The sequence below is a fragment of the Rhipicephalus microplus genome, chromosome X (assembly GCF_043290135.1).
Source record: "Rhipicephalus microplus isolate Deutch F79 chromosome X, USDA_Rmic, whole genome shotgun sequence".
Classification (NCBI taxonomy): Eukaryota; Metazoa; Arthropoda; class Arachnida; order Ixodida; family Ixodidae; genus Rhipicephalus; species Rhipicephalus microplus.
The window spans coordinates 431,155,845-431,180,670 of record NC_134710.1 but is presented as its reverse complement, the minus strand read 5'-3'; the positions used below and the strand labels follow the sequence as shown (position 1 = coordinate 431,180,670).

The following is a 24,826-nucleotide window of genomic DNA, read 5'->3' as shown; positions in this document are numbered from 1 at the left end:
AATAGTGTGTAAAACACGGAAAAACGAGCCCTTAATTTTACACTTCTTTCCTTAATATCTATATATATATAGTGGTTTTATATACGAAGATATGTCTTCAAAATGCTTCACGTTCATTAAACCAACGACCACTTTGATTGAATCAGTACTTTTATTTTAGGAAATTATGATCAATCAATACCTCATATGACGTTTGTCTCGCTTTTGCTTTTGGTTTTGCGATAATTTATCACTACGTCGCCGTAGCGTCTCTTTTTCGGTTGGCCATGCAATGTAGTTTCTCGATCCTTTACTCCGCTGTGTTTTTTCTGCCCTTTATTTTTTTTTACTGTAAAAGCCAAAGCCCTACATGCCTCTTCAAGCGTGAAAATTGACCGCCCGCGTCTCGCGCTCGAAGCGTCATGTGACGCAAAAAGTTATCGTCTCATGCTCATGACGCATTGATATGTAAAATTACTTTGTACGCTTTTACAGCTTCTGCAAGTTTTATACAGCATCGTGGTGCAAGCGCTATGGCGCTGTCACCCTAGCAAACATTTATTGGCAGCGCTTAAGTCTCTCTGGTATGCTACGGATGTGTGCTTTAACTTTTTTACGCTGTGAGAAGCTGCATGTAGCTGCACTTGTTTGGCATATGACCTCTACAGCTTTGGTCATTTCAGTGGCTGTATAAACGAAAACAGTGAGCATTTCACTCATCAAGTGTTCTGTATTACCGACTGGCATTCAACGAGGAAGAGGCGGCCGTATGCTCTCCTTCAATAAATGCGTCATAATCCATTGCAGTTATGTCAAAACCGCTAAGGCGCAGTGTCGGCGCAGCCTCAACAGTCTCCAGCTTGCTGGCGGTTCCCGTCGAAGTTTGATGGGCAGGCGGGCTCTGCTTCTTTTTGCACTATACAAATACGCCACGGGGCTGTGGGAAATTCTCGGCGCAGCTTCGGCAAAAGCGTCGGAACATCGCGCAGTGACTTGACAACAACACCTCCAATTAGCCACATGGTTCACGCGAACGATTTCACTCTCATCGAAGTGCTTTTCGCACACGCGTACATTCGGAGAAACAAATGTGACCAAACCACTTTCTTATCGTGGTGTTGCGACGCGCTTCCACTTTTCCCGCCGATCATTGTCTGTAGGCAGCGAGAACTTGAAGACTATTTGGTCATTTTGCTTGTGACCAGATCAACACCCAGGTACCAAGCAGGTATACGGTATCTTTTTCAATCTTCAGGCACAGCTCGCTAGGCACCATAGTAGTCATGCGGCGAAAAACTACACGATTACACACCAGAATATTATGCACTCACCCCATGGCGTAACATTCCATGGCCTTGTGTGTAAAATGTTGCTCGGCAGGGGGGACAGGAAAGTTAAGTGGTGGTGTGGATCATAGAGTTTCCCAACATACACGAAAAGAAACTCTGGCGCTAGTGTCTATGGGAGCTGCGACGCACGGCGCTTCAGCGAGCATGGGAATGATTGGTAGTACGCATATTTGTCTAATATTCATACTTCTGGCCTGCTTTTGGCTCCGTGTGTATTCGTGTGGCTTGGAGCTGTTTTTTTACGAAACAAGTATTAGCAAGTGTTCAGCGGTTGCGCTTCACCATTATATTTTTCTAGACTTCCTTTCCAAATCGGCTCACGAAGTTCAAAAAGGTTCAATCTTTCTTTCAAAACAAAAACGAAACACAGCAATAAACGAAGCCGCAAGTACCATTCGCCACCTGCAAGTACGAAGACTAGGCAAATGTGTGTATTATACCCATCATTCCCATAGTCGCGGAATGGTCGCAGCGCCAGAGTGCCCTCTAGTTAATTTTAGGAAACTCTATGGTGTGGATGACTGATGATAAGGTGAGGAGGGAAAGGAAGAGGGAAAGTAAGAGGGAAATATGAAGGTGATAAAATAAAACATGGCATACCCATGGAAAGTATCGCATTGAAAAACGGAGGGATATTTATGTGCCAAGACACTCTTAGCATAGCATAGCCCTGCATAGTATGGTTTGTCAAGGACGTGCTAAAGGCATGTGAAGGTGACAAAAGGGGAGAGGTGAACGAAAAATATAGCCGAGTAGAGAAACTTTTTTCCCCGAAAGTGGCTGCCTGGGCACCGCCATAGTCCTTTCTAGGCTGCATGAATCAGCGTGGCATCCTAAAAGTTCACTGCTGAGGCTGTGTCTTGAGCATTTGTACTCCAGCGCGCAAGCAATCAGTTAGGCGTTTTTTTCTGTCCTGTGAAAAGAAGCATAGTATTACCGTGTAGCCACTTTTCGCGATTAAAACAAGGACGAAGCAAGTACTATGAACAGCCTAGGGCAATCTCACAAGTGGTGTATTTTGAAAATCATGATCATCATCAGCCTGACAACGCCCACTGCAGGGCAAAGGCCTCTCCCATAATCCACCAATCAACACGGCTTTGGGCTTTCCGTTGCCGCGTTATACCCGCAAACTTTTTTTCTCATACGCCCACCTAACGTTCTGTCTCCCCTTCGTGCGTTTGCCTTTTCTGGGAATCAGATCCTTTAATGACCAGTGGTCATCCTGCCCACGTGCTACGTGCCCGGCCCTTGTCCATTTCTTCTTCTTGATTTCCACTGCGATATCTTTAACCCCTCTTCGTTCTCTGACCTACTGCTCTCTTCTCGTCTCTTAAGGTTACACCTACGATTTTCCTTTCCAACGCCGACTGCGTCGTCCTCAATTTAAGCTTAAGCTTCTTTATGCGCCTCCAGGTTTCTGCTCCATAGGTAAGTACTGGCAAGATGCAGTTGTTATATATACCTTCCTTTTGACGGTTAGTGGCATATTACCATTCATGATTAGGAAATGTTGCCGAGTGTGATCCACCTCATCCCAATCGGTCTAGTTATTTCACTCTCATGTTTCGACCCCGCGGTTACTACCTGTCGAAAGTAGACATATTCCTTTACAACTTCCGGCCTCTCTCCACCTATCACAAATTGCGGTTTTCTGCCGAGACTGTAGCACATTACTTTAGTTTGGTGCACATTTCTTTTAAGACCTACTTTTCTGCTTTCCGTGCCCTGTTCTGTAATCAAGAGCTGTAATTCGTTCCCTGAGTTACTCATCAAGGCAATGCCATCAGTGAATAGCAAGTTACTAAGATACTCTCTATTAACTCTTATTCCTAATCTAGGGTCCTGAAAACTTCCTGTAAACATGCGGTGAATAGCATTGGAGAGATCGTATCTCCCTGCCATACACCCATCTTTATTGAGATTCTGTCGCTTTCTTCAAGAAGAACTACGGTGGCTGTGAATCGTCTGTAGATTTCTTCCAGTATGTTTATGTAGGGTTCTTCGATACCCTGATATCGTAGTGTCTGCATTACTGCTGATGTCTCAACTGAGTTAAACGCCTTCTCGCAATGTATAAAAGCTACGTATAGGGGTTGGTTGTATTCAGCGCATTTCTTTATCACTTGATTGATAGTATGAATATTGTCTCTTGTGCAGTAGCCGGTACGAAATGCTGCTGGGTCCTTCAGTTCATAGAACGCTAATATCACTTTCATTCTATTAGCTATTTTTTTGTAAATACTTTGTAGAAAACAGGCAATAAGCTGATCGACCTGTAAGTTTTCAAGTCTTTGAGGTCTCCTTTCTTGTAGATTAAAATGATGTTGGCGTTCTTCCAAGATTCTGGTACGCTTCCCGTCATGAGTAACTTTGTATATAAGGTGGATAATTTTTCTAACACAATTTCTCTGCCACCTTTTAAGAGGTCCATTGTTACCTTACCCTCACCAGTGTCTTTGCCTCCTTGCATTCGTTCTAGGACTTTCCTTACTTCCCCTGTCGTTACTAGTAAGATGTCGAATTCCTCTGGTCCATTATTGCTTTTCATATTATCATCCTCGTTCTTTTGACTTTTGTACAGCTGTTTGTAAAATTCCTTTGCTATATCGGCTATCCTATCCACAATAGTAATGACATATTTTTCCTAGTTCCTCATTGCATATATCCGATTTTTGCCTATACACAAGTCTGCCTTCACAGCTTTTAGGCTTCTGCTGCTTTTTACAGACTGCTTAAATATTTCCATGTCATACCTCTCGATGTCGGCTACCTTCGCCTATAAAACTCCTCCATTTTTCAGTTGCATTTGACGCTTTCATTGTTTGTCGTCTCTTATTAAGAGTTTTCTTCTCCTGAAATAGTTTGCCAGTTTCTTGTCTAGTGACAGTACCTCTAACTTCCATTACAAACTCTTTGATGATACTAGTAAGATTATCATTCGTTGTGTCACTGTCAATGTCGGTTATCTCATTTAGTGCCTTGAATCAATTCTGAAGTGAAACTCTGAATTCCTGTATTTTTCCTTTCACTGCCGGTTCACTAATTGGCTTCTTTCGCCTCAGTTTTGTCTTGGTTTTTTAAATCTAGGTGATTACGAGCTTTTACCATTCTATGGCACTACATCTAATCTTGCAAACTATTTCGACATTCTGTACAATGTCTGGGTGTGCACTCAGAATGAGGTCAATTTTATTTTTAGTTTCACTGTTAGGCTTTCACCACGTCAACCTATGGTTAGCCCGTTTTCTGAAGAAGGCATTCAAAATCCGTGAATTATTACGTTCTTCAATCTCTACAAACAATCCTCTCTGGCCTTTCTAGAGCCGATGTCAAATTGCTCCACTGCATAGTCTCCGGCCTGTTTCTTGTCTGCTTTGGCATTAAAGTCACCCATCAGTATAGTATATGGTGTCTTTACTTTGTTATTGCCTTTTTTCAGCCATTATTAAAGCCATTTTAAAAATGCATCGATTCAAGTAGCCAACAATATATGCGCAATCTCGTCAAAACAAAAAGGAAATTGGCCGTGAATCTGCGTGTTTCGCTGCAAATGTCGTCAAAGACGATACCCTCAAACCGTCCGTACTACACAAGTCCTAGTCTCATTCACAGCCACGAGTGAGGTTGTTTTCATACCGTTTTCGTCCTGGCATGATATTGCAATGGAGGTTTGTTTGAACAGATTTCATTTTACCGCATTATCAGTGCTTACAAGCCATGTCTTCGTGTCTTCACAACCTCACGGCAATGTTTTTGTTGCGTGTCGTACTGCATACCATGATAGTTTGCAAAGTATAATGAGACATGAATGAATGTATAATTCATTCATGTTTGCAAGTATATTAAGACATGAATGCGTTTTGTTGAATTAAAAGGATGCGCATGCACTACTGTTGTGCCGAAGTAGACGCCTATCGAAGTAGGCACTGCCATATTGTTGACAGAGGAATTTCTCGTGCACAGCGTCGTAATTTCAACCCAGTCCACAAAACACTAGGTTCTTCATAATTACGTATTTATGTATATTTATTAAAGCAACACACCACCTCATATACACGTATCGATGTTACCCCTGAGATATGGGTAATGTTAACTTTTGATCGACAATGTACAGAAGTTGAACGCAGCCACCAGTTTCAGATGGCTGGCCGTGCAGCAAGTGCTTAAACTTTTGTTGGCTGGTTGAACCAACGCGCAAACAGAAAGACAGACACGCCACAATTTCTATGTTCAAGTATCCCAAGAATGCTTATGGGCGTTAGCACGTACACCAAATATGCATATAACAATCACTTATGATTATAATGCTTTTAATTAGCACGCTCACCGCAACTTACTACGTCAAATGCATGTCTAGCAAACAGGCCGACAGACAATTAACTTTATTGAGGTCGTGAATGGGGACAGGAAAGTCCGCTTATGGGGTAGGAGCTGCCCCCGCAGGCATGCGTTCTAAAGAGCATGGGTTCTAAAGTGCAGAATGGATCACAGCAATATGGGCAATCTTGCTCGTAGATGCCCGCGTACCTGCTGACCCCAACTTAGCTTGGATAGGAAGGACTTAGTCTGCAATATGCGAAGGGTGCGAGACTGAAGCCTGGAGAACTTGGCGTGAGGTGGAGGACACACCCACCTGTTGAGTTTATACTGCTTCGTCACCTCGTTGAATGTTTGGAGTGATCACATGTAAAACACTATGTCCGCACCTGCGAGCACCGCTTGTCCGGCGCGGTGGGTAATTTCGCGCGCACGGATGCTGGCCAGCTCGTTGGCATTGAAAACGACGGAGGAGACCATATGGGCAGGAAACCAAGGGATGACGTGGGGGAGGATACTTCTGCCACAAAGCAAGGAAAATGTCTCCGCCAAGATTGAACCCACGGTGAGGGCCCTGACCGCCTCCCGGGAATCTGTATAGATGTGTGGTCTACTTTCGCCCTGCAGAGTGAAGGCCGCCAATACCAGCTCCGCCAGCACCGGTAACGAGCCCTGCCCCGACGGGGCATTAAGAAGGTTGCCCCTTCAACCTACCATGGTCACCACAAATCAGTCGGACCAACCGTATTGGGCGGCCTCGACCAATGTGACAGATTAAGGATCGTCGGTGACGGAATTTATAAGTGCGGCTGCCCATTGCCCTGTGCCTTCGTCTCCCAACATTATGTGGTGGGTGCACGTTGTGTGGGATTGCCGAGACTATAATGGCCTCTCGCGTACGCGCGTTCAGCGCGCACCGCTTCTCCATGATGGCAGTGCGATCGCAGCCGAGGGCCTCCAGGACCCTTCACGACTGAGGCGAGGAAGATGGCCTAACGACCTAGGGCGCCTGCTGTAGCGCTGTAGGGGGGGAGGGGGGGGACTGGCTGTTTTATGCGTTGGTAGCCGTTTGGCATAGCGCGTACGCAAAACCTCATGTCGCACAGCCATTTCGTAGCACGCGCTCGTGCTAAAGAGAAGCCTTCTTCCTCTTGTTCTTCAAGAAGTCAAGCCTTGACGATGATTTCGAACATAAGCAAAATCATATTATAGCCCAGCCATCTGTATGATATTGAGCACACACTGGTGCCAAAGTGCCAAAAAGAAGTCTTTTTCCTCTTGTTCTTCGAGAGCTTTGATGATTGTTTCAACATAGGCAAGACCACCGCGGCATGGTAACATGCTCAGTTAAAACAGAAGTATAAGATAGTATGACTGCCTAACATCCGTGATTCACCCTTGGCGATGTGCTACGAGGTGGAAGAAACAGGCATACTTCAGATAGTTGTTCAGCCGCCGTGGTGGTCTAGTGGCTAAGGTACTAAGATGGTGAACCACAGGTCGCGGTATCGAACTCCGGCTGTTGCGGCTGAATTTTGATGGAGGCGAAAAAGTTGTAGACTCATGTGCTCTGATTTGGGTGCACGTTAAAGAACCTCAGGCAGTCAATATTTCTGGAACTTTCCACGACGGTGCCCCTAATGATCATGTCATAGCATTGGAATGCTAAACCGCACAGATAATTCAGATCGCTGTTAAAATGATGAGTAAAAGACGAGATCATATTCGGCGCAATGAAACGTCAGACTGGTTTCGCGTGCTTTTATAAACGTTATACTGAAATGTGATCAACGATTCGATAAGATGAAACGCGCTGCATAATTCTGAATGGTTTAGATAGTGTCGTGTGTGGCATCATAAACACTTTCTTCGTCGAGCAACAGCAGTATAGCACTGATGTATATCGTGTTTTTTGCCTTTTTTTATATCACGCGCAACGCTGTGGAAGTTATGCAAGAAGATCGTTCAGTGAAAACATTCGTCAATCCGCTAGTCTCGCGGTAAGCTTTCATGAAGCCGAGCACCATGAGCCAGCGCTTGAGGCATCGCGTTCAGCCGTGAATCTTGTATGAAGAGCTGTGCGTGCCCTTTACGACACTGGCATCTAGACAGACGCTTTTGTCTGACTAAGAAGTGAGATTTCCGAGACGCGTTCGACTAGCACACGGGAACATCACCCTATTGGGTCAGCGCACCGTGTAACGGCGATCTTCATTGTGATGCTCCTTTTGCTGACAGTACTACAACCATGAAACTGCTCCTACCGGCAACCTGCACAGCATTGGATCTTCACGAGGCGCTAACGAACATCGATCCCTTGACGGTAAGTGAGCTGGACCTCACTAACTGCGTTATCGCGACCATTCAAGACGGCCTTAGCGAGTACATTGGATTGTGCACAAACCTTCAGTCCCTCAAGTGTGTAGCCTGCCCAATTCATGTAAGCAATCTCCTATGGCTGCTCCAAGGGCGGCTTCCAAAGCTCGAAAATCTTGAATTTTCCCTGTCGCTACGACATAGCGACATCAACAAGGAGATAGGAAAAGTGATCGAGTGCTTGCGCCAAGTTCCCCGGAAAACGGGTAACAATCTGCGCGAAGTGTACGTCGAAATGTGGGGCGATGAAAATGCCGTGCTACTCCGGTGGATGCTCGCCCTCTGTCTTAATGTGACCGCCATTCACGCGCACCTCGCACGCGGAGACGTCCGTCTCTGCTTGCTGCAGATGGAGAGTATCATACTCCAGCTTCCCAGGCTGTCCGTGTTCACGTTCTCTTCCGACGTTCCGGCCGCCGGGGTGGACGAGCCATTTCCGATGACTGTATTGAATAAGCACGCGCTCGTCTGTGCAAACGTGAGTGTTTGCGACGGGGTTTACAACTGTGTTTGGCTACGAGACATTGTCCTCGATCCCACTCACCGAGAGCCCTTCGCGCAGCTCATTGTGGTTTTCGACAAAACCGATGATCTGGCACATAGGATCACCGAGGCCGCCCACGGACATGACTGGGCTGACGTGTGCTGTCTTGCCCTCGTCCTTGCCGCGCAGAAACCATTGATGCCCCTACCCATGGCTGAAGGTGCGTACCTGAGTGGCCTGCGTGAGTTCTTTTCGGCCTTCAGATGCCTTGTCCAGTTAAACATCGCCTCGTTTCACTTCGGAGTGGACATCGACGTGACGCTACTGCTCCGTGACGCGGGACTCGAGTCCTTGCAGGCGCTCTCGACGCCACCTTGCGCGTTAGGTCACAGGCACGCGGTTCGCCGCTTGGCTGAAGCCTGCCCACAGCTCGTCGAGCTGGATGTACGCATGGGACAGAGCGGAACACAGCTCGGATGCACAGTGTGCGAGCAACTCGAGTTCCAGCTCGACAGTGACGACATGATTGCGCTGCAAGAGCACGGTCCGCCACACTCTCGTAGCAGGCTCGTCCGACTGACACTTAACGGAATGCCACGTCTCGAGTCACTGCTTTTCCTGGAGCATTGCAAGGTGATTCCTATCATATCTTTGTTTATTAGTAGTAGTAGTAGTAGTAGTAGTAGTAGTAGTAGTAGACCACTAAAATGTCATTGAATAAGCAGGCAGGTCACGTGGCCCCGCTTTGACCAATTAGGAGCAAGGGCGCTTTTCAAATGTAGCAAAGCATTCGCGACACCATGTAATGTCGCTAGCCAATCACATACACTCGTGCACAAGTAATCTCTGCAGCGCATTGTGTGAGCTAGCACATGTAGTCTGCAGTGTCAAAAAGCTAGCTGCTTGTGATGCTTGTGACGGACGAGAAACGTTGGCGCGAAATCGACCATGAACATAAACAGCACCACCGTGCCGAAGACGCAGTTCTTGAAGATTTGCAAAGCTTCGCTTGTAGATGTAAGTGCAGCACTCTTGTGTTACTCTCGCTATATTTCAGACACCTATTCGGCAGCGGTGGTCACGGCTGGAAACAACAAGCTTCAAGAATCACTGTGTTGGTTTTGCCGGTTAGTGGCGCTAAAGGTTGTGAAGTAGTAGTTTACAATTTCTTCGGTGACCGCCGGTGCTGCAAGTGCCCGTATATTGCTATTGTTTGGGCTTTACACCATGCCTTCTTGTGCTGAGCTTGCAAAAAGAATTGATCAGTTAGTAGCTTTGTTCAAGAGTCAGTCGGACGAGGTTGTCCCTGATCTTGTGAAAAAAATTCTCAATAAGGCTGTCATCAGAGGTTAACATTGTTGAAATGAAACAGCAAATAGAGGCACTAACCAAAAGTGTCGACATGCTTAACTCGTTGGTTGAAGAAGTCCAAGCTCCGAATCATGGTCTGACTACAGACAACAAAGCACTTAAAACTGAAAATACAGCAATGGCCAAACGTCTGTCAGAACTTGAACAGTACTCTCGAATAAACAATGTGGAAATCAAGGGCGTAGCTTGCACACAGGGCGAGAACTGCCTTGCACTCTTGAAGGCTGTTGGCGATAAAATAAGCTGTCCAATTTCCGAAGCCGACATGGATGTTGTCCACCACGTGCCAACAAAGTCTGTATTGGTCAATAAGAATATTATTGCCCGCTTCTCCGCTAGAACAAAAAAGCAGGACTTCATTACCAAGGCGCGAAAAGCTCACATAAATTCGAAGGATCTCAGATTCCCCGGCCCTAATCATGTTCCCATTTACATTATAGATCACCTGACCCATGAAAACATTCTGTTCGCAAAAGCTCAAAGTTTGGCAGTTTATTTGGACTGAAAACTGCCAAATAAAAGCCAGAAGGACGGGTGACAGTCGAGTCTTTCATATCTAGTCTGAGGGCGATTTATCTATTTTCTGATAAAGACCAGCCGCCTGAGTAGCTACTTAGTGCCTGAACGTATCTAATAATGTCATCTTATTTATCGACTGAAACTTCAGTCATTTTTTTTAAACCAATGCCTCTCTGCAATTCACTTCAATGCACGAGGTCTAAAAAAACATTATGATGAAATCTCCGATTTTCTGGCCTCTTTATATCACAAGTTTTCACTTATCTGCATGTCAGAAACTTGGCTATCTCACACAGACGGCAACTTATACGGATTTCCTTCTTATACTACCGAATACTGCCACAGTAACACAACAAAGCTATGGCAGTGTCGCTGTTTTTGTATCTTCTAATCTTCGTTACAAACGGCGGAATGACATAATATTCTTGGCGCAAAATTGTGAAGCTTGCAGATTGAATTAGAGGATGTCAATCAAACAATTATCGGTTGCTTATATCGGTCGCCTTAATTGTCTGTATCTACTTTTTGCAGTGAATTGAACATTGTGCTTGGTAAATTATCTTCAGAAAAAAAATGTTCTCATTTTTGGTGACATTAATATAAATTTGCTAGATGACTGCAGCGCCGCTACTATTGCTTACACTGATGGCCTTCATAGTTTTGGCCTCGAATCATTGGTTTCCCTTCCAACCAGATGTATTCCAGGGTCTTTGTCCACATTGATAGACCACATATTTTCTAATCATATGTGTCCTCCTGTTTGTGCTGTACTTGAAAATAACATCACGCATCATTTCCCTATCTTCTTTAAACATCCTTGTCAATTACATAATCCTTGTCATAAGTTCGATAAAGCTGTGGTCAACAAAGCCGAAGACATATCCCTGCATTGCGCCATCCCCGGTTAACAAATGGCCTTCTGACTAGCTTACGCAAAAAAGATAGCCTTTACCACAAAGTTAAAAAGCGTCATTTCAACATTCGACTCAGAACGTGCTATAAAGTTTACTGCAATCAATTGAACAAGCTACTAAAAGAAGCCAAAACAATACATTACGAGTGTCAAATAGCTGAGGCTGGTTCTGATGCAAAGTGACAATGGAAAATAATAAATTATTTCTTCAGTAGATCTAGTCGGGATGAACCCATCAGAAAGATTCAGTCAACACGTGGCTTCTATACCAAACCATTAGATATTGCCAACGCTTTCAATGAATTCTTCTGTGGTCCTACTTCCGAGAAAAACAACAATAATCAAGTATCACCTCAATGTTGCTTACAATCAATCTACTTATTTCCAACAAACCCAGACGAGATTATCAATGTCATAAATCATTTAAAGGTTACAGGTGCAGGTCTAGATAAAATTTGTCGCTCATTGCATCGCTAGTCCTTTATCCTGTATCACCAACTTAATCTTCACGAGTGGAATATTTCCAAGACAGCTAAAAAAAGCTAAAACTATTCCCGTGTTTAAAAAAGGAGACCGGGCTTGCATTTCAAATTATCATCCTATCGCTATTTTCCCTTTTTTATCAGTCATTGAAAAGTGCATTGAAAAACCCCTTACCACATACCTCTCAAAATTTAATATTTCCTTAAATCAATTGGGCTTCAGGACGCGTTCTTCGACTGACTACGCTTTACTTTCTTTCACAGATAAAATAAAAACGCCATTGATTCTGGTTTCTACGCAGGATCAGTTTTCATAAATATATCGAAAGCATTCGACTCCATCAATCATGACAGCCTCATTTCTAAACTACGGGCAGTAGGGGTCGACGGGCCCGTGCTGAAGATTATAAAGAGTTATTTAACAAACAGACAACAGGCTGTGTGTGTTGGTTTCTCGCTTTCTAACTTCGAAATAACAAACAAGGGTGTTCAACAGGAATCGATACTTGGCCCATTACTTTTCTTACTTTGCATAAATTATTTGCCTAATCACCTATTACAAACAGAAGCTTTCCTTGACGCAAGCGACACGGCATTGCTTGCTATCGATCGATCTCTAACTGCTCTTACATCGAAGTTGAATACTGATTTGACCAATATTTTAGCGTGGTGCCACCTTAATTCACTGAAAATAAATCCCACCAAGACTTCATTCATTCTTTTTCATACCAGTCGCAGAACACCAGAAATCCTTCCCACTATCGTTCTTGATTCTCATGCCATTAGTGCAGCTGATGAATGTTCATTTCTCGGTGTTACTTTATAATCTAACTTAAAATTTACGAAACACATCGCCCATTCGAAGCCCAAAATTGCTCCTGGTATTAAAATTTTAATGAAAGCCAGGTACTATTTTAGCAAACCTACACTACTAGCACTGTACTATTGTTTCATTCACAGTCATCTGAACTACTGCATCACGCCATAGGGTACCACATTTGCAACACACATGGCACCGCTACAACATTTACAAAATCAGGCCATCCAAATACTAACGTTCAGCTCATTCAGCTGCTGTGTGTCCGACATTCTTCACAATAACAGAATCCTATCATTAGACAACCTTGCTAAATGCAATTCATCCATAGTGTTATTTAAAATAATTAAGGACTTTCTCCAGTAAACATATTTCCAGACGCTGTTCTAGTATACACCAACCGAACAAGATTTGCAGCTAACAATTTATTATTGCCATTATTCCATACGAATTATGGAAAACACTCCGGTTATTTCACGTCGTTGCCAACCTGGAACAGTTTTCCCCTTAACGTTAAGCAGTCTTCATCATTAGTTATTTTTAAAAATACAATATTCACTTTTCTGCTGGATACCTTAGAACTCTAAGATGTGCAATATAATCTGCACCTGTTCATATTCATGCATTCTTAATGGTGCCACAGCTACTCATCTTTTTCTTGCTTTTTTCGTTCCTTTGTTCGTTTCGTCAATATTATTTGGGTTTTTTTCTTTATTTTTTATATCTCTTAAGCAGTGTTTTGTTGTACTTAGGATTGTTAAAATTTGTTTCTCCATTTATTTGTATAACTTATTCCACGTTGCTGTCAGAGCTGCCTTTTACTTGTGCATATTTATCACATTACCTGACAGAAGGTCCCCCTTCAGCCAAGTGCTCTGGGACCTCCTTCAGTATGTTTATGTAAGCATGTATGTTTTGTACGAAAGTAAAAATAAACTGAAACTAACTTATTCTGCCCGATCATCTCCACACAGTAGACTGGTTGGAGATTTTTTCCCTTGGTAGTTCTACATACATACAGTACGCATACATATATCGCATCCACAACCTATTAGAAGTGCTTAGGTGAACTTGAATTTTTACAGCAAGTGCGTATATGACGAGAATTTTTGTGTGTCCTCACATTACTAATGAAAAAAGATGAGCGCGAGTCGATCGCGAAGATAGTGCGATACCGGGCTGAACGGCGGCGTAGCTGAAGTGGGTTTCCCACATTACGTTCCTAATATTAGGGAGGTTCAGATTAACGTTCGCAGGCGTTGCGGGCGTTGCTTCGGTGTCGGGCCTCATAGGAGATTTTGAATAGCGTTCGCTCTCCCTAGGGAGAGGTCTAGGAACTTCCGCCCCGACCACAAAACGCAAATGCATGGAAGCTACACACAGCAGTTTGCGGGCCTTTCGGGTCGCGATCACCGCATGCTATTACAGAATTTCTGCGGGCGGGCCGCAACCGCCAATGGCGCTGGCGTTACGACGAATGCGCAATGACAGTGACCACACCGCAAGGGCTTGCGGTGCGCTATTCTAAACCTTAATAATAATAATAATAATAATAATAATAATAATAATAATAATAATAATAATAATAATAATAATAATAATAATAAATAATAATAACGTATGATTTCTCACCGTGTGTAGTTAAGTATTTAGCCTCTCTGCTGTACTGGCATACAGGCAATGCCAGTATCTAATTTTGGTTTGAAGTGCCACACCAATCGAAATCATTGCATGGTCATGTATGGATTTCGTTTCTGATATAATAAGAAGCATGAAGCAACATACGGCCAAAGAAGACTGTGCTGGCGATTGTCTGTCCATGCGTTGCCTTGCGCAACATTTCTATTTCAGAACTCGTGAATCAATTATATAGCCTGAAGCAACATTTTGCTGAGCTATAGAAGTAGGTTCGACTAAAAAGCAGCCTGATGTTGTAATTGAACTATGTGGTGAGTGTTTGTCCCAGAGATCGTAAAGTTATCGTCATTGTCAAGATAGCAGCTGAACAGGTTTGAAAAGGAGCCAAAACTCAAGCTGAAAGTAGCCAGGGTAATCACGCCGTTTAACTTATATGGCAAATTTTGCGCCGAAATAGGAAAAAAAGTTTCCATTTGCAGAGCGCTTAGTATTCAACAGTAAATAGTATGAGTTTGAATAAGCGATAACTGAGTAACGAAACCTCAGTATTTTTTTCCTCTTCCTTGGTCTCCAAGTTGCATTTAGGCTGCAAATAAATGCATCGCTAATTATGATCCTTTCCGTGCGCCTGCATAGAGTTCGTCTACAATAGATGAAGTCCTTGCAAGGGTGATGCTGGGCCAACAACTTAGCAGGGACATTGAACGTTGAAGGTATTCTTTTTTTTTTGAAGCCTTCGATTGCCATTGCTACAAAGCTTCAACAAGAGCAGTCTAGCTTGAAGTAAAAAAAATATCGAATATCAACAGTCCAGGTTCAATTTTTCGCTAATATTGCTTTCACGTGCTGCATTTCAGCATGAAAATCCGGGCTGCTGACCCGCAGGTCGCGGGTTTGATTCCCGGCTGCGGCGGCTGCATTTCCGATGGAGGCAGAAATGTTGTAGGTCCGTGTGCTCAGATTTGGGCGCACGTTAAAAAACCCCAGGTGGTCGAAATTTCCGGAGCCCTCCACTACGGCGTCTCTCATAATCAAATGGTGGTTTTGGGACGTTAAACCCCACAAATCAATCAATCAGCATGAAAATCCGGCACTAGCATTTTCACACACATTTCATTAAAAGCACGCTTTTTTTATCTCAGACAAATTGACGCTCGGGGGGCGCCTCGATGCGCACTAGCCCGCTGGTGAACTGCGCCATGCCCTAGGCGCTATGCATATAAAGCGCTAGCTCTATGCACTGCGCGCATAGTCACCACTAAAGGAAAGTTTGTCAAGAATCATAACTTTTAAAGACGATAGTCTTTCTTACAGACCTTCGACGCAAAGTTTTGGTCTATTTGTCTGTCTGTACATTCGTCTGTTTGTCCGCCCTTAACGGTACCCTAAACGGCACCAAAGTGGCCAAACGATACTCCAAACGGCCGACTCCATCCGCAGCACCCACCAATATTGCTCAGGGTTGAGCGTTCATACTTGTTCGATTGTTAATTAAAAAGCAATATTGCGCATAGCGACACGTCACTGTTATTTATTTTATTTATTTATTGAATACTGCAGACCAAGAACTGGTCCAAGCAGGACAGGTACAAGAAGCGGGATATAAATACAAAAACACATGCGATAACATATGAATATATCACGAGAAATAGAATCAAAAATCGTGCTTACAGAACGCATAACAGCTAATAAGGCAGAACATTACATAAAATTGCAACAGAACACAAATTTACAGTGCCAATTTAAGCTCTAAAACACCGAATGTTGGCTGAAATGAGTCAGGCAGTTCAACTCTGACACAGTACGCGAAAAAAGGAAAATTTAGTTGCGTTGGTTTTCGCGAAATACGAAGTTAAAATCTGGGCGTGATGATGACGTGTATGCCTAGTGGACAGAGGAGATACATATGCACTCGCGTCAAGGGCTAACTTGTGATATACTAGCAGATATAGAATGTGAAGGCGGTTTTTTTTTTTCGTCTTAATGAAAGTGTTTCAATATTGTTAGCACTCCTGTTCAGTCGGCGAGTCCGTAAGTTTGAACTTGAAATAAGTGAACCTAACAGCCTTTCTTTGTACTGCTTCGAGTTTCTTATTGTTGGATTTCGTAAAAGGGTTCAATACAACACAAGAGTATTCTAGTTTCGGTGTTATATCCTCCTGAGTTCCAGCTATGGGGATTTGTCCAAAATATTGGACATGAAATACCCCATCACTACAAAGATCTCAGCATGTTTTCTTCCTCAAAAACCACTTGTCCAATATTTTGGACATCTACTGGCGCCCTCCATGAAGTTTTGTCGAAATTGCGCCAGGAGATCGCGAAACAAAGAAGAAAACATGGTGGCGTTCAACAGAGCAATCTTCTGGAAGTTAAACGGCGAAAGTTAAGGTCCACTTTTCTGTTGGTTTTTTATTATTTGTTAAATTTTGAATAACAACTTGCAGTTATTCCGGAATTTGTCACAATTTTCTTCAGTAACCTTGCTTTGTGTTGCTTCAGGCCCACTACTTAACGCTTTAATTAAGTTTCAGCGTCCAATTAGTTGGACATCACGCCATACCAAAAGCACAGGCATAACGGAAATAATAAGCTTCACTTTTCATCTTCGTCACCTACACACCCAGTTGTGAAAGTTTCAGGAAATTCCGTGGACCAAAATCCAACCCGGAAGTCAGGAGGATATACGTAAAATAACTAAGTGGTTTTACAATAGAAGGAGAATTTCTAAGATAATGTTTTAGAAAACAGAGCAGAAGAACATAGTTGTCTATGTGAGTGTTCCATGACAGGCCATTAGTTATTTTCATACCAAGATATTTTTAGTGTTTCACCTGGTATAATGAGGATGAGCCGAGGTTTTAAGTAAACTGAAAGGGTGTTTGGAACGATTCATGTAAAGATACAGTTTTTCGTGCATTCTGTGCCATACCATTGTCGTTACACCAGACTAGTATTTTATTAAGACATGTGTTCAAGTTCTCTTGATCATTAAAACAAGTAAGTTCACGAAAGAGCACACAATCATCCGAGAATAATCTAATTTGAGTTCCTGGTAAGACGGTGTTCACAATGTCGTTCACATAAATTAAAGATAACAGTGGTCCCAGAACAATGCCCTGTGGCACGCCTGATGTAACAGGAAGAGAGCTCGAATTGCTACCATCAATTGAAACAAAATGTGAAGGTTCTGATAAGTAGCGTTGTATCCAAGTAATGAATATGTCGGGTAGATTGATTAAGATTTGTAATTAGTTTGTGATGAACAACTTTGTCGAACGCCTTGCTAATATGACGTCTATTTGACCATTTTTATCAAGAGTTTCTGCTAATGAATGAACCACGGAGACGGAGTTACCATGGAATAACCTTTTCTAAAGCAGTGCTGAATTTTTGTCAGGACAGACTTTTGCTCGAGAAATTCCACAATGCGCTTAGATATTACATGTTCAAGCATTTTACAAATTGGTGAGGTTAATGAGATGAGAAGGTAATTTTCTACAAATGAAGGATTGCCTTTCTTATAGACAAGAACAAAGCGAGCCCTCTTGCAATCACTGGGTAGTTTTGCATTTAACAGTTAACATCGAAAGAGCACAACAACAAAACTAGTAATATTTTCGGCATAACGGCGAACACAATCATTTGGGATATTGTCTGAACCACAATTTTAAGATGATTTAGTATTCAACTTGAAAATCACTTCATTAGTCTGAAATACTGTTTTCTGAGGCGTATGAAAGCTCGCATCAGAACAGACGCTATGGCGAAATTTGTAAGAATGTTCCGCGATAAGCTTCAGATCTGTAATTGGATTTTCATTGACTAATATATGTAATAACTGTTTCTTACTATCACTCAGAAAGTTCCAGAACTTTTTAGAATCGTTTAAGTTTGGCAATGTTGTTTTAAAGTAAAAATCCTTTGAACTACGCAAAGCCCTTGCAAAATTTGTTTTACGTTCCTAAATAATAGCTGATTGGGTATTACTCTTTTGCAGTCATTTTAATTTGCGTTTTAAATGAATGATTTTATGCGTAATCCATGGGGCACTTTTTCCGATCTGTTTAGATTTGGTTGGTACAAATGATCTTATGCAGGGATAGCACATCCTAGTAAATGGGTTCTATAACTCATCAACCTAGCCCTCATTTTCAATAAACTCATTGTAACAACTTTCCATGCACTGCACATCATCAGATCTTGCATCATCTTTGAATATTCGCGTAGTTGTGCGTTTGTGACCAGCTGAGTTGAATAAAGGAATAGTAACACTTACAAGATGATCAGACAGGCCACTTTCAATTAAAACAGTGTATTTAATAAAATCGCGACTTAGGAATGCTAAGTCTAATATTGCAGTACACAAACCTTGTTCTCGAGTAGGCTGCCTAACCACTTCAACTAGGTCTTCAGTAAGCACGATGGGAAAAATTATGTTGTCATTTTTGTTCAATCTGCGCCTCCCCTGAAGGAGTTCCCAATCAACGCTTGGTAAGTTGAAATCCCCGTAACAAAAACTTTTTTACTCTGTAATTGTGTTATATGCTCTTGCAATTTCAGCAAATATTCAGGAGTGGCGTCTGGTGGTCTGTAACACCCGTATAACACAAAGCATTGATACCAACATTTTATTTTGATACACAAACACTCAGGATGAGTGACATCCGTTAAAACAATTGCTAGCATAGAAGTCTTGACCAGGACAGCAAGACCACCCCCCTTATTTGACCAATTTGACCGGTCCTTACGAAAGACTGTAGCTTAGAGGAAAAACTACATCATCACCTATTTCATTTCGTAACCATGTTTCAGTGAGTACAGCAATGTGCGGGTCGTATTCGAGTAGTGTGGCCTCAATAGAATCTTTTTTTACAGTGCTTTGTGCGTTTATGTTTAGGATTCGCAAGTTTTTTCTTCGTCGTTGGGGGATTGCGGGTACTCTGAGCAACTTGACTATGAATGCGCTCAATGGATGTGGAAGGGCCCTCATTATCTCCCCTCAATCTCAACTCTTGCTTTGCCTCTGTGTGTAGCCTCTGGTATTCGGGATTTCATGTCCATGTGGCCGTTTTTTCGCTACCGAATTTTATCAATCGAATCATAATCCCAGATGTAAGGCACTTTGTTTATGTACAGTTTATCGAACGCTAGTGAAACCTTGTCTCTTTTGTCATAGTTCGGCTTCGCACTTGCCCACATTTTACTTTGGATGTCACGAACTCTTTGCGAAAAATGTTCACTAATAGAATAGGCCGTACCCTTTAGTTTAAAGCCATTTCTTAGTATTTCATATTTATTGTTCAATTTACCAGTTTAAAAATGATTGACTTCGTCGAGTCTTGTCGACGTTTCCCTAATCTAGTTTGCCTAGTATTTGCCTAGTTTGCCTTGTCTGCATGTTCTGAACCTCAAGAATGTCCCAAAAAATGCCTTTATTTACTGCAGTTTCAAGTGTTTTTTTTTTCTGGAAGGGCATAAACGATCAAGTTCGAGCATCTGCTATGATTTTCCATGTCGTCTATTTTAGATTTAAGAACTTTAATAGTGTTTCGCATGTAGTTAATTTGCTCTTGAAATAATGCGACTCTTTGTTCGAAAGCGTATATAGAATCCAGTTTTCTTTCAATATCTGCACGACGAGATTCCTTTATTTCTTTGATATCCGATGTAATTTCTTTAGGATGTTTAGTCATTTGCGCAGTGTCTTGGCTCAGATTTTCTTTCACTTCAGCTCCAAACAACAGCAATTTTCTGGCCGAGTAGTTGACAACATTTAACATATCACACAGTATTTTTTACTAGAAAAGGCATACATAAGTAATTCAAAGGACCGTAGCGTTTATCACGCTGCACTGACCATGCAACGCTTGCACGAAAAGGCAAGTATTTCCAACGCTATGCTAAGACAACACGGTGGTGGCACCTACTCGTCACATTGCGTTCTACACCTTATCACCTCAGAGACGGGCACGCATGCCGCGTGCTTCATTTTCCAGGATAACTGCCAGATAGCACACATGTCTCATGTGTAACGTTACTTGATGCACTCGTTCGACTCCACTGCATGCTCGAGGCACTCTAATGCAGCACCTCTAGAATACCATTCACCAATTTTGTTGCGCAGAACATCAAATAAACGTTTTGTTCACTCTTTCTAGACACAAGAATGTCGTCTTTCGACATTTGCAGTGTAACATGCAGATATGGGGCCATTTTTTTAGATTTGCTTTATTTTTTTCTTTCATGAAATACAAATAAATGCCCCGCAAATGCACCAATATAGAAGATGAAAGCAGTATGAAAGTAGACATGTCACAAAGCTTACATTTTTTTCGCCAGGTAGGGTCGAAAAGTAGTCAATTTCGTGCAAAGTCGTCTCGAACAGCAACCCCCGTCAGTGCCATAACCGAATAATGACAACCAATACTTATGTCCTTGGCTAACCCTTGAGCTACAGCATCGCTCGTCACCCACTGTAGGGCGCATATCTTTCTCTAGATCGAACGACCTGTATCTAAAAGCAACTTCACTATTTTCAGGAATGCCCAACATGTTCGGGCTGCTATAATTTCCCCTGCATATCAATGTTTGAATGACATCAGCAGCGTGGCAGAACCGTGGGTTCAAGTTTAACTTTTCCCAGGCGACTGTTTATTCTACGCACGTTTACCAAACCAGATTACTGACATAAACTTCGGAAGTGATTGCAAAGCTTAGGTGATTGGTGTCAGAAATAGAAAATTAAACTTCACTATTCTAAATTTACGTAAACACACATCACTAGAAGGATAACTATCCATTCCCTTATTTAAAGCATTAGTTGAATCTTCTTGGTCAATGCGCACTAGTTCAAGTACCTTGGGGTAACAATTACGAGACAACTGACCTGTAACAAAAATACAGATAACTTCTACATGAAAGGCAATAACAAGTTATACATACTGAGAAAGAAAACTAGAGCTTGCATCGCGAGACGCACTTCAAAAATGCTGCCGAGGTGCATTTACGAGAGTGCTCAGGTTAATGTTTCTGTGCCAAGTGATATAGGTGACTTGTTGTTTATTGTACGTATCTTGAAAGATCTAAGTGTATATGCATTGTTGTCAACATTATTTAGGGCATATATGAAGTCATTGTGATGTGTTACGTATTACGCAGCTGATGTTCCTTGTACATTTTTCTTCTGTAATTTTATTGACGAGCTAATTCCAATGTGTTCCCGTTGATGTCCAGGTGGATGAACTCCGCCTCGTTGACTGCGCCGATGTGTCGCAATTCACGGACATCGGGAACCTCCTGGCACTAAACAATATGCTCACTAGCCTTCTGATCCGTAACGCCGCACTGCCGTTTGGAACGTGTAATTTACTGGTAGGTAAATTTCCTTCATCTGGTCAAACTATGAATAAATTGATCCATTCGTTATTCCTGTGTATTCATACAAGAGCACCAAAGACGGAAACAACTCCGATGCTTCCTATTCAAGCATATAGTACATTAAAACATAATAGTGCGTTTTCGAAAGCAACCACTGGAGTGATTCGAATGTATTTTTCTCGCATTTTAGAAGCTTAGTTCTATAACGACTCTGAAAAGTGAACAGTTGAGGTAGTGCATCAACTTTTATAAAGTTTCTGAAGAAATTTAAGTGTGTAAAATAGCTCAAAACAGCCACAGAATCAAGGCCTCAGACAAACGCGGAGGTTTACATCAATAGTACATGAAAGTACTCGATAAATTACGCCAATCAGAGTATTTCTAGAAATATGTGAAATTAAGGTTTGCGCGAAGTTGTTTGCGAAGGTTTCACAAAATTTGAACAACTTTAGTGGCATATTTAAAGGCGACAAACATAGCATCAGTTTAGTTTATAAGTGAACGGTACGGCTTGGCCTAATGAAGCAATCTAACGGACCTCTGGAAAGGGCCCATCAGTATATAAATTGAAATGAAAGAATGAGCCTGCATTGCTTTTTGTTGTTGTTAATGTTTTTCGCGAAAGAGTGCTCTGGTAACAGGCCTCAACGATAGATTGCATGTACAGCACATACCTGCATTCATCTTAGGCGTCATAATAAATTTGGTGCTAACGTTTCTTCCACGCATAAAACTTATTATGTGAAATCGCTCACTAGCAATTATCAGCTACTAATGCAAGCGATAGCGTTTACCTAATGCTTTGCCACAACATGGTGTTTTGATAGGAGGTGCCTAATAAGCTGTATAAGAGCCTTACAGGTACATGTTTAAACTATGCTGCTATTGTGCAACACTTCGCTACGCCGAACGCAAAACAAAGACGCTTACAGTGCTCGTCATCATGGCATACGCCTCGCTCCCGCTGCATTCAGCATAAGTCCGATGCCGAGGGTCTACGTGGAGACTAAGCAGTTGTCTGTTCATTTTCACTGGTCTTACGCAGATTTCACAAATTCTGAAAGGGCATTAGAATCAAGAACACCCTGTATTTTGGTGCAATAAATGACACATCAAATGCTCTTCCATATCATAACCGCCATTCAAAAAAAAATATCTTCCCGGCCATGTGAGCGAACAAAACTAACAGCTAGATATCTCTTCATTTGAGTACTTTCTTAGAGATTCGTTAAAGTGGCCAGCTCCAAGATCTCGAAAAATATTTGTAGAGATATAACTAACCATGTTCAAGAAGCCCATATTTAATGACACTTGTATAGCAGAATACTCTAGTAACAGAGTTTAACCTGATGCTGTAAAAACAGTGGGCATACTATACTTCACTTATAGGTAATTAGGCACATAATTAGCAATTTCCTTTAAAAACTAAACTATCAATACCAGCTCACTAAACACTTCCCTTACATTACCCATAACAGCAATAAATAAGTAGTAGTAGTAATAGACTTTTATTATGCCAAATTTACAGGCCGAGCATTTCGACTGCCTGTGCGATCAGTCGACGCTGTTCTTCTTCCCCTTCGGCGACGATCCAGTCGAGCCAGGAGGTGATGGGGAGGGTAATAGCTGGATTGCTGAGCAGTTGGGCAGTAAAACAGGCAGTGTGACAGGTCTGCGTATGGGGAGGGACAATTAAGACAGCAGGGGTTAGACCTATATTTATAAAGGAAAAGGCGAGAGGGGGTAATCAAGCAGTTCATTTGGATGTGCCGTAGAGTTAGAGCCTCGAGCGCAGTGAGTGATGAATGAGGGGGAGGGTAAAGACGCTTGTCGAGCCGGAGCTGGAGATATACCTCCTTGATAGTGTGACGCAAGGAGATCTGCCCATCGTTATTCGCGGAGCTCTCACTGTCTTCCGAAGGTGTGGGCCAGGGAATGAACGGTGCCCGGTGCAATATATCGCGGGCAAGCTGATGAGCTAGCTCATTGCCGTTAATACCCGAATGCCCAGGAACCCAGCGCAAGAAGACAGTGGAGGGTCGAAGAGCAGAGGCCGCTCGCTCGACCTCCTGTTGAAGAGCAGGAGGCAACGTGTTGTTCTGTTTGTGACGGATGGCGGTGTGAGAGTCGGAGTAAATCGTGTACTCGGGGAGAGAAGGAAGAAGGAAAATGACTGCATGGCGTGGACCATGGAAAGGACCTCGAGCGAAAGTACATTTCGCGGGTGTAAGTATGGCCCACTGGTGTGCGTGTCAGGTGCCGAAAGGTGTGGATGGTAGATAACGTAGCCACACGAGCCCCGAGGAGCCATGTATGAGGCATACGTGTAAGCAACTCCCTGTGTAGAGAGAGGATGAGAATGATGCTGTGCTCCCGCATGACGCCGGCCGGCGTGAAGAACGGGAGACATATTGGATGGGAGGGGAAGGATGCGAAAGTTAGAAGCAGCGGTGCTAGCGGCAGAAGGCAAGATGGGAACGAAAACGGGAATGTGAGGGATACCGGCTTGGGCTAATAGCCATTGGCCTTGACGAGTGAGAGAAAGACGGGCAATCTGAGAGTCGTGGTGCAGAGAAATAAGAGAACGTAATGGATGGAAGAGGCCTGTGGCAAAGAGCTTAGTGGTAGAGGTAGTGAGAGGGAGGTTTAGAGCTGCCTTGTAGAGGCCTAATAGAGCTTTTTCGAGTGTGTTGAGTTGCGTTTCGGTGAAATGAACGTAGGGTACAAAGTACAAGAACTTGTTAAGGGCAAGCGCATGTGCAACCCGGAACGCATGAGCCTCGTGGAGCCCCGACTGCCGAGTGACAACGCGTCGCAGGAGGTGGGTCACCGAGTGGCAAGTCCTCACAGCGTGATGTAGGGCGTGCAAAGGGAAGCCAAGAACTTTGCATTGCTGAACAGTGGGGATGAGAGAGCTAGAAAGATGTGAGGTGATGAGGGTATTGTGGGAGCGCTGGTACGCAGACCGGTCTAGCAAAAGTAGTTCACATTTCTCCGGTGCAGGGGACAGGCCAGCAGTAGCGAGAAAAAAAAGCGATAAGGTCCAGGCCACGTTGCAAAGTATCCTGCACGTGGCCGGGACATCCAGACGTACAGCAGAGAGTGATGTCGTCTGCACAAAAAATATGGTGGAGGTCAGGTATTTGGGACAGTCGGGAGGCAAGGGGGGCCATAGTCATATTAAATAGAGTAGGAGAT

General features: G+C 43.0%; 1 protein-coding gene across 2 annotated transcripts in view; it reads left to right on the top strand.

Annotated features, from left to right (window-relative positions):
- The first annotated feature begins 7,584 nt into the window (after nucleotides 1–7,584).
- LOC142776564 (uncharacterized) overlaps nucleotides 7,585–24,826 on the top strand; it is a 78,054-nt gene continuing 60,812 nt past the window's right edge. For both annotated transcript variants that reach the window (XM_075880448.1, XM_075880451.1), the window contains exons 1-2: nucleotides 7,585–9,141; nucleotides 21,485–21,622. In XM_075880448.1, the coding sequence (XP_075736563.1) occupies nucleotides 7,897–9,141; nucleotides 21,485–21,622 (1,383 nt within the window). In that variant the 5' untranslated portion in view covers nucleotides 7,585–7,896. The remainder of the gene's footprint in view (nucleotides 9,142–21,484; nucleotides 21,623–24,826) is intronic.